This window comes from Ascaphus truei, chromosome 8, assembly GCF_040206685.1.
Source record: "Ascaphus truei isolate aAscTru1 chromosome 8, aAscTru1.hap1, whole genome shotgun sequence".
NCBI lineage: Eukaryota > Metazoa > Chordata > Amphibia > Anura > Ascaphidae > Ascaphus > Ascaphus truei.
The window spans coordinates 43761988-43775340 of NC_134490.1; the positions used below are offsets into that span (position 1 = coordinate 43761988).

General features: G+C 42.1%; 1 protein-coding gene across 2 annotated transcripts in view; it reads left to right on the plus strand.

Annotated features, from left to right (window-relative positions):
* Positions 1–13353, plus strand: part of LOC142501621 (ovostatin-like) — a 56461-nt gene that overhangs the window by 29374 nt on the left and 13734 nt on the right. For both annotated transcript variants that reach the window (XM_075611744.1, XM_075611745.1), the window contains exon 24: positions 644–820. In XM_075611744.1, coding sequence (XP_075467859.1) covers positions 644–820 — 177 coding nt within the window. The remainder of the gene's footprint in view (positions 1–643; positions 821–13353) is intronic.

Here is a 13353-nt window from a genome sequence, read left to right on the forward strand (position 1 = left end):
CCATATGGTGCATCTCCCCCTCAATCCCATATGGCGCATCTCCTCTTCCTCATCCCGTATGGCGCATCTCCCTCCCCCGTCCCACACAGCACATCTCCCTTCCCTCTACATCCCACTCGGCACATCTCTTCCCACATCCCATCTCCTCCTCCCTCCCTGCATCTCTTCCTAGATGGCACATCTCCTAACCCCGCACATCCCACATGGTGCATCCTATCCCCACATCTTTCTCCACACGGTGCATCTCTCCCCCATTTGGCGCATCTCTTCCTCCCACCCTGATGACGCATCTCACACCCACCCCCATCCCACACTGCATCTCTACTCCTATGGCACATTTCTCCCTGCATCCCATCTCCTCCTCCTCACGCCTCTCCCCGCATTGCCCCCCCCCCCATCTTCCTGCATCCTTTCTCTTCCCCCCTGCCTATATCCGCAATTCAATCTTCTCTCCCCCACATCACACATTGTGAGAGTGTAAGATTCGGTGCCCTCCTGCCAGTGCCATCCATTTTTCCCACTTCCCACCCTTCTTTTGAATTCTCTTTCTCTCTTTCTCCTTGTCTTTTCCTCTTACCCCTTACCAAAAAGACAGGTCCATGCAGGTCTATGTCTTACCCATGTCTAATTCTCCCCCTTGCAGGTGACATTTTGGGTCTCCCATTACAGAATATGCAGGGTCTGATCCAGTTGCCTTTTGGCTGTGGTGAACAGAACCTTGTGCGTATGGCGCCCATTCCACATGTGCTGCAGTATCTCAACTCCACAGGGCAGCTGACTGATGAAATACTCAGCAAGGCAAAGGATTTCCTGAATACTGGTGAGTGGCAACAAACTCTCAGCCTGCTAAATTCTACTCTACAGATCACTGTACTTCAAAGTTCTACTAGCCATATTGATCAAGAAGAGAAAAGTAGATCTGAAGTAGGTTCTGATACCTTTTAGTGGACCAGCATAAGAGTTTTTCATAGGTGAGTTTTTCGAGTAAGCTTGCGAAACCTTACTTGAAGAAGAAACACGAAGTTTTGAAAGCTCAGTACACTGAATGAATAAACTCTGATGTCTGTCACCAAAAGGTATCACAGCCTACATTAAGTCTAGTGCAGATCACTGAGATACATTCTGGGGGTTTATTTACTAAAGTCACCCGGCTGTAAATAGGGTTGCCTGATTGCTTCTCCAAAAATACTGGACACAATGGGGAAAGGTGCGACGTGCTCGAGACGCACACGCTCAAGACACACACCCACACACACACCCACACACACACCTCTCTCTGCTCTCTACTCCATGCTGTTTCCTCCTCTCATTAGCCCTACCATCATGCTCCTGACACCTCCTCCTGATTGCTGCTGGGTAAAGCAGTGAGCCAATCAGGATGGAGGAAGCTCCAAGCCTCCTAGCAACAGCCCTCATCTTTCCCTGCTCTGGGAAATCCCGTAGCCCCTCAAGTCAGTCAGTTCACTATGTCCAGAGAGGTAATACCGGACACATACATGTCCAGTATTACCTCTAATATTTTACTGGACAGTGTCCAAATATAAGGACAGTCCAGCTCAATACTGGACATCTGGCAACCCTAGCTGTAAAGCTAGAGAAAGGTCCGTGCAAAAAAATTGCACCAGATTTATCAAAGGAAAAAGCCCATTGCTATCAATGGGATTCCCTTTCTTTGATGATATACTGTAGCTCTGTTATTTGCACTGGTTTTGGTCTACCTTTGCAGCCAGGGGAAACTTTAGTAGATAGACCCCTATGTGTTCAGTCTAGTGTGTATTACATTAAACTCCCCTTACACTCCTTTCTGCTCCATGTAATTATTTCTCCTATTTCTGAGGATGAAGTCTTTCAGGACATTGTGAAAGTGGTTACAAGGGTTAAGGGAAACGAGAAATTGCTTTTTAGGGGAGAAAGGTTGGAACAACTGCTGGGCTAATATTTGTATAATATAAGTCCATACATATTGTGCAGTTGTGTTTGTAAATTGATCTGTGAAATTTATTGCTGGAAAAAAAATTAAAAAAAGTTCCTCCTCTTGCCCATATAACCCCTCCCTATAACTCGTCATATTGCCCCATATAACCCCTCCCTATAACTCGTCATATTGCCCCATATAACCCCTCCCTATAACTCGTCCTATTGCCCCATATAACCCCTCCCAATTGCTCTAAATAATCACTCTCATATAACCCCTCCCAATTGCTCTAAATAATCTCTCTCACATAACCGGGGCAACATTTTATAAAAGAAACCTTGGCTAATAGCATCCTTAAGGGACACCAGGCATGATACTAAGGGACACCCGGCATGATACTAAGGGACACCCGTAGTTGTTTGTGGAAAGTGAGCGACCCCGTCAGGAATACAACATGTAAATAAAAAACATATAAAGCAATAATTGTGCAGTATTGTGATTATTTTTTGGCTTATTCAAGAATCTTGGCTCTTGGGGAAAACCTACTTACAGCAACATAGAAGAAAATTCGCATTTGTCTGACTCTGTCAGGTAGTGGAGAAATGATGAGGTTTCTTTAAGGTGTACTTATATCCCCACTTGGTCTTGACACATATGGATAAGCTCAGGGTTGGTAAGATTCAAATCCCCATAAGGTTTATGTGAACAAAGAGCAGAGAAACAGACCGATGGTGTAGATTGTAAAACAGGATTTTATGAATAGCAAGTTAAAAGACATGTACTCACACTCTGTACATGTATATAATGCACATAAGGGTATCTTTAGCGCTGTGTGCGCCCGCTGTCGTTTCTCCCCGTCCTCCTCTAACCCCAGTCCTGCTGCCGGCAATGGCGTGTGACGTCACGTCCCTCTGAACGGCTGGTCGTGTCCAAAGGAGATAGGCTGTGGCGCGCTGGGAGAGGAGCCGGCAGCAGGACTGGGGTTAGAGGAGGACGGGGAGAAACGACAGCGGGCGCACACAGCGCTAAAGATACCCTTATGTGCATTATATACATGTACAGAGTGTGAGTACATGTCTTTTAACTTGCTATTCATAAAATCCTGTTTTACAATCTACACCATCGGTCTGTTTCTCTGCTCTTTGTTCACATAAACCTTATGGGGATTTGAATCTTACCAACCCTGAGCTTATCCATATGTGTCAAGACCAAGTGGGGATATAAGTACACCTTAAAGAAACCTCATCATTTCTCCACTACCTGACAGAGTCAGACAAATGCGAATTTTCTTCTATGTTGCTGTAAGTAGGTTTTCCCCAAGAGCCAAGATTCTTGAATAAGCCAAAAAATAATCACAATACTGCACAATTATTGCTTTATATGTTTTTTATTTACATGTTGTATTCCTGACGGGGTCGCTCACTTTCCACAAACAACTACGACTGTACCTGTGGGAAATCAAAGCATATTTCCCTGGAAGGTTTGAGAAGTATCCTGTTGGGTAACATTATTCACTTTTTATTATATTTATTGTTTGAATTTGATCACAACACTGTGTATTTACTAGGGAACTGTGGCGCCTAGGCAAGTCATTTAAGTACATTTTACTAAGGGACACCCGGCATGATATTAAGGGACACCCTGCATGATATTAAGGGACACGCAACATGATATTAAGGGACACTCCGCATATTAAGGGACACTCCACATGATATTAAGGAACACCCTGCATGATATTAAGGGACTCGCAACATGATATTAAGGGACACTCTGCATATTAAGGGACACTCCACATGATATTAAGGGACTCGCAACATGATATTGTATTAGGGGACACACAGCATGATATTAGGGGATAGACAGCATTATTAGGGTCTTTTGTATTTACAGTGACTTTCTCAAAACAGAGATCCATATATACCAAGCTATTCCATAACACCTAGCGATGGAAGGCACCTTACTGCCTAGTCACATGAATGGACCACAAGAGGCCATGTTTACTGAGCAGTGCTAATAGGATACCTTCTAGTGGTTGATTCACAGAAGTCCGTTGTTTTTGCGCTAATAATGTGCATTGCCAAAATTGGGAACAGATCTTATTTTTCGACTTGTTAATGGGTATCCATCAAGCTAATGATATTCAAAAATGACGTAAGTTCGTCAAAGTAGTAGTGCTATTAACGGTCATTTTTTAAAACGTGTTCTCCAATACTCTGCACACGCGTATTGGTCAAACTTTAAGGTGCGATATTATTGCAGTGCTATTAATGGAGATTTTCATGTGCTAATAATGCTAATTTTGTTATGCCGGCAATTTAACATTCAAATTTTATATTAAAAATTTAACATTTTTACACATACATTTTTTCACTTAATTATATGGTATATAATGGCATAATCATTGTTTAAAGTATGGGGGTACAATAATGTATATCCATACATACCTCAACAATATTATTTAATATTTCATTTTTAATACTGTACAATATGTAGGAAGAACCAGGAGATGTATATATTGTAAAGCACTTTAATTCCCGGTATCTCTGTATTTTCCCCAAGTAGCAGACTTGTATTGTGGGTATGTGTAATAATTTCTATGGAGGCAGACTTGGGGATTAGATCAGCCGAGTTGCTGTATAGAAATGCATGATTGAGACAAAGGCTGGGAGCAGCGAGGTGTTAAGACATATCGTGAGTGGGGAAGGGCAGCAATCAGGTCCAGGAATGGGCTTTCAGAGCCTTTGTTCCCCGCAGACTCGGAGGTGCCTACCCAGCGGGAGGTATAGGGCTGGCCAGGGGGTGCCATTGCTGGGACTGAGCACTAAACACGGTTCCCATTGGCCAGTTGAAATTCTCCACTTCCCAGCAGCTCCGTCATAACGGGTGGTCTTGAATGCCTCCACATGCCCCCTCCTCTGGCATTGGCTGCACCATTTCAATCCGTGCTCTGGTTGGTCGACTGCTCCTTCCCCATAGTAAGGATAGCCACCGAGGGCTATGTAAGGAGCGCTGCCAATCAGAGTACCAGAACATCTTGAGAGTTTGACAGTGATTCAACTGGCAAGGATTTCAAAGCTGCTACTGTGTGTGTATAGCACTTTGAGTGTCCAGGACGAGAAGTGGAAGCAGGCCCCTGAACCTAGTCGAGGCTAGAGTCTACTCCCTGGGCCTCCACTTATTTATAAAATGTTTAAGCAGGAAGTAATACATTGAGAGTTATCACTCGTTTTCAAGTATGTCCTGGGCACAGAGTTATAATTACATACATGGTTACAAATACATAGTTACAATGAGTGAAAAGGGTTATATAGTACATTATATACAAGACATTGTATGCACAGTTAAAGATGATATATTATAGGCGTATATAACAGTTATAGACCAGATTAAAACGTGAGACAGATTTAGTTTTGAAAGAACTTAGACTTAGAACTTAGACTGGTGGCGGAAGTGAGAGTCTCCGGTAGACTGTGGGGTGCACGGTAAGAGAAGGAGGAGCGGACGGATACTCTGTTGAACCTTGGGACCATGAACAGTCTTTTGGAGTCAGATCTCAGATGATAAGTGAGACACAGAATTGTGAAGTATTGTCATGATTGGCGAATGCTTTTCCAATGTTGATATGTCTGCATGCTTTGCATCCCTGACAGCGGTACATACCTTTCACGGGACTCAACCAAGTGGTAGTCCTAGCCCGCTGGAAATGGCTATTCACTAAAGAGTCCCATAAGTTCCTAGACCGCCTGCTGGTAATGGTGGGTCTAGGGCCTATAACCTTCACCAAGTCGTCATCTGCCTGAAGAAGATGCCAATGTCTAGCAAAGATCTTTTTGATAGCCCACCATCTTTTATTAAAGGTGCCAATGACTCTGATTGTGAACATTTATATACTCCTACTACTTGGTCTCACCGTTGCTCCAGAGGGGTTAATACCCAGACTCCTAGCATCCTCTGTCCTCTATATCCCACCAACATTAAGTGGTCAACTGGGATAGTATGACTTTATAATTGACGACACGGATGCCTGATAGCGTTGATTTAATATAATTTTAATTCACATTACACATTACTTTGGTAATATATGTTTTAAGTAAATTTATTAAAAGTTAACTTTTATACCTGGTGGTGTGCATTTAAGTGAATTCTTTTAGGGGGCACATCCAATTTGTGTTTCCCCTTCACCTTTTCTGATTCACTTTTCAGTTCACAGTTTGCACCCATCATTTGATTACCTTATTTATGTACATAATCACTTTATTCAATTAGTATGGTCCTGTGATCACTCTCTATCCTTCTGTTGTCTCTCTAAGTGATTTTCTGGGGGACTCTAGTTAACCCCTTCTAGGGAGTGGATCCATTATCCATACCTACCATGGCTGGCTATCTGACTAGTGGCATGGATATGTCTGGCTGGCAAGATGAGGCCAGAAATGTTTTTACTAAAACATCACAGGGTACCTCTGATACAGGTCACGATATCGTAAATTATTTTCGTAATATCTCTCAACTCCTGCGCACTCAATCTCAAGTCTGGTGGGAGATCACTAGTCTACAAAGTTATCTTGACTCGAATATGATCCCCAGAGGACTGAGATTGAAACTTAGTCCCGCGTATCACATCACTTCCCAGGATTTTATTAAAAAGTGGGAAGATACTCTGTCCAGATGCTCTAATGAGCTTATGAATCTCCTCATTGACCATGAGAAGTCAAGGTTAGATGTGACTAATAAAGATCTAGATGTCAACCTTAAGGACCTTAGTAAATACAATCAACTACAGGAATTTGAGGAGATGGAGAAAAAGTTGGAAACTAATATGATCAAGTTTAGACAAGAGTTGAAGGATAGAAAACATACTAAATATTTACGGGATACCAATGATTACGAGCAGGGTACAGTCTATAGATACCCTATTAGGTCTAGGAGAAGGGGTACTTATTCTGACTACTCCTCATCAGAGACAGAAGCTTCTGATAGTGAACAGAAAGGCTCCAGACCGAAGGGGTCTAACAAAGGTAGAGGTAGCAAGGCCACTAAAGATACTCAGGTTGGTTTTTTTAGCTCAGGCCCTCCAAAACGCAAAACCAGGAGAGGAAAAAAGATCTCTAAGAACAAAGAAAAATCCAAATGCACCCACCTAATGACTAATAACTGTATAGACAATGATGCCCTGCAAATCTTCAATCTGTCCAGTCATTCCTTCAGTGATAGTCAACTCAATCTGTTAAGGAAGGGATTATCCTTTTCACCCACCTCAGATTTCAATTTATTTGAGTGGGTGAAGGATCTGAACCTCTTTGGCAGAAGGTTATTGTTACACAAATTCCATTCTAAGCATACTGCCAATAACCCAAATGCACTCACGGATGGTATGCGTGTACAGGAAAGACAGGATGTTGCGGACCTTTGTCAGTTGTTTGACCAAAATATCTTACCAAATAGTGATATAACTGGTCCCTTTACTCACCTTAAGACCAAGAGTCACTTTACCCTGCCCATTACCATCTGTCCAGCTGTTGAATTATTTGTCGGCTGCGTTACTAGGGACCTTGAAGCCGAACCCAAACACTATAATTCTGATAATAACCTCACATTTGAGGAAAGAACTGGCCTAAGAGATCTGATGTCTAATAAAGCCTATACCATCAAACCATCTGATAAAGGTGGTAACATCGTTATATTAGACACTGAAGCCTATGTTAGTGAAAACATGAGACTTCTCAATGACAAAGATTGTTATGAGACCCTGGAACATAGTCCTACATCTGAACATAAGTTAGAACTATTGAACATCTTACAGGATGCCCTTGATACAGACATGATAAGCCGAAGTGAGTTTGATTTTATGTACCGTAGGTCACCTACTGTGGCGACATTCTATACCCTACCTAAGGTACATAAACGCTTACAGTCCCCTCCTGGTCGCCCAATTGCTTCGGGCAATAATTGTTTGTCCGAAGGCAGCAGCATATATTTGGACAAGGTCCTGAGGGATTTCGTCATCAGCCTCCCATCGTACGTTCAGGATACGAAAGACACACTAAAGAGACTAGACGGTATCCATGTTACATCTCAGACCATTCTTGTAAGTTTAGATGTTGAATCACTATATACTTCCATCGTTCACAAGAATGGTCTCACTGCTGTCAAATATTTTCTAGCGACTAGGGACTGTAGGTTCAATAGACACAACTCATTTGTGTTAGACCTATTGAACTATGTTCTAACACACAATTACTTTGTTTTTGATGGGCTGTATTACCACCAGACCCAAGGTACGGCTATGGGCACGGCTTGTGCACCCACGTATGCCAACCTGTACCTGGGCTGGTGGGAGCGTACCCACGTCTTTAATGAGGAACTATCTATGTACACTGACCACATATCCATGTGGATTAGGTACATAGATGATATCCTGCTCCTATGGGAAGGATCCAGTCAACTTCTGCATGAATTTGTTGAGAAGCTGAATACAAACACGCTTAATCTGAGGCTCACGACTGTGCTGAGTACCACTTCAATAACATTTCTAGATTTGAACATCTACGTTGATCAAGAACGAAACATCCAAACCAAGGTGTTTAGGAAAAGCACAGCTACCAATAGTTTGTTACTGGCACAGAGCCAGCATCCCAGGAGCCTTATAGCGGGTATCCCAATAGGGCAGTACCTCCGTCTCCGGAGGAACTGCTCTACGATCGAAGAATTTACTACCCAATCTAAAGAACTTCGATGCAGGTTCCTCAACCGTGGGTATAGCATCAAAACATTGAATAAGGCTTATCATCGGGCATTACACAGCGATAGGGTCTCACTCCTGTCCAGTAATAAGGAAAAGGCGAAGGACAAAACAATCAGAGTCATTGGCACCTTTAATAAAAGATGGTGGGCTATCAAAAAGATCTTTGCTAGACATTGGCATCTTCTTCAGGCAGATGACGACTTGGTGAAGGTTATAGGCCCTAGACCCACCATTACCAGCAGGCGGTGTAGGAACCTACGGGACTCTTTAGTGAATAGCCATTTCCAGCGGGCTAGGACTACCACTTGGTTGAGTCCCGTGAAAGGTATGTACCGCTGCCAGGGATGCAAAGCAAGCAGACATATCAACGTTGGTAAAGCATTCGCCAATCATGACAATACTTCACAATTCTGTGTGGACAGCTTCATCAACTGTCGTACTACCAACGTTATCTATCTTATCACATGTAATTGTGGTAAGAGATACGTTGGCAAGACAACCAGACAGTTACGCAGGCGTGTAAACACTCTGCAGAGACATCGGTTGCTCGACATGTTACACAATGTCATAATGGCGATATTAATGTTATTAAATTCATGGGCATCTATCAGCTGAAATGTCCCATGAGAGGCGGCAATACTGACCAATCCTTGCTTCGTATCGAAGCAGAATGGATTTACAAGTTAAAAACTAGGAGCCCTAATGGTCTTAATGAGGGGTTCACCTTCACGCCCTTTATTTGATTAGGGGGTCACTTAGTCGGACATATGTAGCCTTCTATCTATTTACACTGTGTACATACATTTTACTGGTCTCTCTGACAACCAGTTAGGCCATTCTCATTGTCCACTATGACAATTTCCAGCTTTCGGTATTGAAATATTAAATATTAAATAGATTGTAGCATTATTATTATTAAGATTAGTGACTATAATACTAAAGTTCTAAACCCAGCAGTGGGTTTAGTATTTGTGTAAGGTGTGTATATGTGCTGCATATAATGAGTATAGACAATAAATTTTGTGCATATATACAGTCATACCTCTTGAATTGTTTAATTGACTTATCCACCACTGCATTGTAAGTTGACACATTGTGTAGTATAATATACTTATGGGGGATTGTTAACAATTTTATCTGTACAATCACTCAATATTAAGTGTGCAATATAGGTCCTATATACCCTTATCCTCTACCTATAGTCAGTACCCTATGCATGTGCTTTATTACAAACTTATCCATGTGCATTTGTTTCTATCTTTTAAATCCTAAGTCCCTATGCATGCGCACTATGTTTGGGTAAATACTGTAATAATTTCTAAGTCCCCGCGCATGCGCCACACTAACGGCCAGAAATCGCGGAGAATTTCTAAGTATTCACGCATGCGCAATACGTACAGACACGAATGGAATAATTCCTAAGTCCTCGGAATTGTTTCTAAGTCCCCACGCATGCGCATAATGACTGGGTTACAATGGTCTACAATTTCTAAGTCCTTGCACGTGCGCATTGTATACGGAACAAAGTGGAATTACGTCTAAGTGTCTACGAATGCGCAATGCGCACGGACTAAAATAGAAATGTTTTCTAAGTCCCCGCGCATGCGCAATGGGTACGGAATAGATTGAAACTACGTCTAAGTTCCCACGCATGCGCAACGCGCACGGACTAACATAGAAATATTGTCTAAGTCCCCGCGCATGCGCATTAGACACTCCATGCGGCGCTCATGATTTATAGCTTTAGAAACTTTACCAACAGCCGGATAACGATGGAAACACGGCTAAATAAAGGTACAATGCTAAGGATTCTCCTGATATTGCAATTTATTAGCATTTGAGCACTTTATTGAGTCAGTTTGGGCGTGAGCTCAGTGCGCATGTGCAACAGCTGATAGCTACTGATTGTGCAATTAGGGTATTGCAAGGGTATAAAAGGGTTCAGACCTCTCTCCCCCAGTAAAATCTGTCCCTGAAGAAGCTCCTTTGCTGGAGGGAAACGCGCGTTGGACGCGCAATGTTGTCAGTCTCCTACTTGGAGCTGTTTTAATGTAGTGTCTGCAGTCTCCTGGTTCTAACTGTGCAGACCCCAGTAGTTAGTTATTTGTTTATTTATTTAATTTCATAGTCAGTGTGCCTGCATTCCTTGCACTCTAAGTGAGGCGTTCTCACAGTTCATCACTGTGAATTCACCCTAGTACTGCTGTGTCTGGCAGCTTTATGATGCAGTGCATGTACTAATATTATCACTACATGTGCCAGCTTTATCATTCAAGCACTCTCACTCTAACACACTTAAGTCTCTATTGTAGTGCGCAGTGCTGGTAATTTAGCAAGGAAGCTGGATATTTAATCCGTTGGCCACCCACTTGTGAACATTTATATACTCCTACTACTTGGTCTCACCGTTGCTCCAGAGGGGTTAATACCCTGACTCCTAGCATCCTCTGTCCTCTATATCCCACCAACATTAAGTGGTCAACTGGGATAGTATGACTTTATAATTGACGACACGGATGCCTGATAGCGTTGATTTAATATAATTTTAATTCACATTACACATTACTTTGGTAATATATGTTTTAAGTAAATTTATTAAAAGTTAACTTTTATACCTGGTGGTGTGCATTTAAGTGAATTCTTTTAGGGGGCACATCCAATTTGTGTTTCCCCTTCACCTTTTCTGACTCAGATGATAAGTGCTGCATGTGATAGGGGTGAGGAGCTTGTTCAGATAGGCGGGTAGCTTGCCCAGAAAGCATTTGAAGACAAGGCAGGAAATTAACTTTGCGCCTAGACTCAAGTGATGACCAATCTAGTTCTTTGAGCCTTTTGCAGTGATGTGTGTTGTAGTTGCATTGGAGGACAAAGCGGCATATTGAGTTGTAGAAGGTATCAAGTTTGCTAAGGTGAGTTTGGGGTGCCGAGCCATAGACTATGTCTCCATAGTCTATAATTGGCATCTGCTGTGCAATGCGCTTTTTGACAGAAGACTTAGAGGATTTGTTCCTGTAAAGTACACTTACTGTAGTTTGGCATAGGTTTTGTATGTCAGGGTATCAATGTGCAACCCAAATGTTATATGGGAATCAAATCATATGTCCAAATATTTGAAACAATTAACAGGAGCTAGGATAGTATTAGAGTTAGTTCTGCTCCTTCATTGGAAGCTTTGGAAATTTAGCCTTGGTCCCAAATACCACTGTTAGTCTTGTCAGTGTTTAGAAACAGTTTGTTTTGGGAAATCCAATTTTCAAAAAGTCAGATTTAAGTACATGTCCAAAGTCGGAGAGGTTAAAGCTGTGTGCATATAAGATTGTGTTATCCGCATATATGTGTATTGAGGCTCCCTTACATGCTGAAGAAAGATCATTAAGAAGAGTAGGGGCTGCAGAGCCTTGCAGGACGCTGCAGGTGATATCCAAGGGGTTGGAGATAGTGCCCGAGAGACACATGTTGGGATCTACCTGATAGGTAGGAATTAAATCAGTTTAAAGCATATTTTCCTATTCCAGAGCACTGGAGTTTGTTTAGCAAGATAACATGATCAACAGTATCAAAAGCCTTTGCAAAATCTAGGAATATTGCACCAGTAAGTTGTCCCAGTTCCATCCCACACTGGATCTCATTGCAAACTTTTAGGAGGGTAGTTACCGTGGAGTCTTGGGGCGAAAGCCAGATTGGAATTGGCTAGGGAAATTTGTCTTGGTATTGTATAGTAATCGCTTAATTGGGAGTGAACACATTTTTCCACGACTTTGGATAGTATTGGGAGAAGAGAGATTGGCCTGTAGTTTGAGACAGTGTTTTTGTCCCCACTTTTGAATATTGGGACAACTCTGGCAGTTTTCCAGGTCTTGGGAATATGGCCTGAAGACAAGATAGAGTTGATTAGGGAAGCAATTGGTTTGGCAATGGCTGGGGCACCAAGTTTTAGGAACTTAGATTGCAGTAAGTCAGGTGCACAGTAGCTGCTTAGTTTTAATTTGAGTAGTGCTTGTGTAATGTCCTCTTCAGATACTGGGACAAATTGAAAACTGTGGGCAGTGTTGAGGGGGTGGGGCTATAGAGGTACTCTCAGAATGAGTTGGTATTGTATCTTGTTATTGTGTATTTTGTTCTGTCTGCTGGCTTTCCAGAATAAACCCATTTTATTCAACTTCTTTGTCTCGTCTGGTGATAGTGATCCCGGTGTAGGTGTGAAAAGTACTGGTCTTCCGTGACAGTCATTATTACATTATATACCATATTCGTTCACACAAACATACTGTATCACCTTACTCAATAAAAACCATAGTATAGTTTATGATGTGTTTCAGACATTCCTATAATTTATAACATATTTTTGTATGACACGTGTAACTTTTTCTAATGAAAGGGTTAAGTCCTATACTATACATTGCTTTTAGGCTATTACCTGAAAACTCAATGATAATCAGAGTCTGGATTTTTTGGAAGGTGTTAAATCTTGCATCATCATTCCCATGCATGAGGATCCCTAGGAGGGCTAAGTGAATATGGCATTTTACAGACAATTTAAGGGAATGGGCTGCAAGGTGTCTTCCAGCTCAGAAAGTGTCTTATGCACTAGCAAATATGGCCCAATGTGTCTTTCAGCACTGAAAAGTGTTTTATACAATAGCAGAGCTTAGTAAATTTGGCCCATAGTATTTTGTCTGCCCATTCATTTCCACTG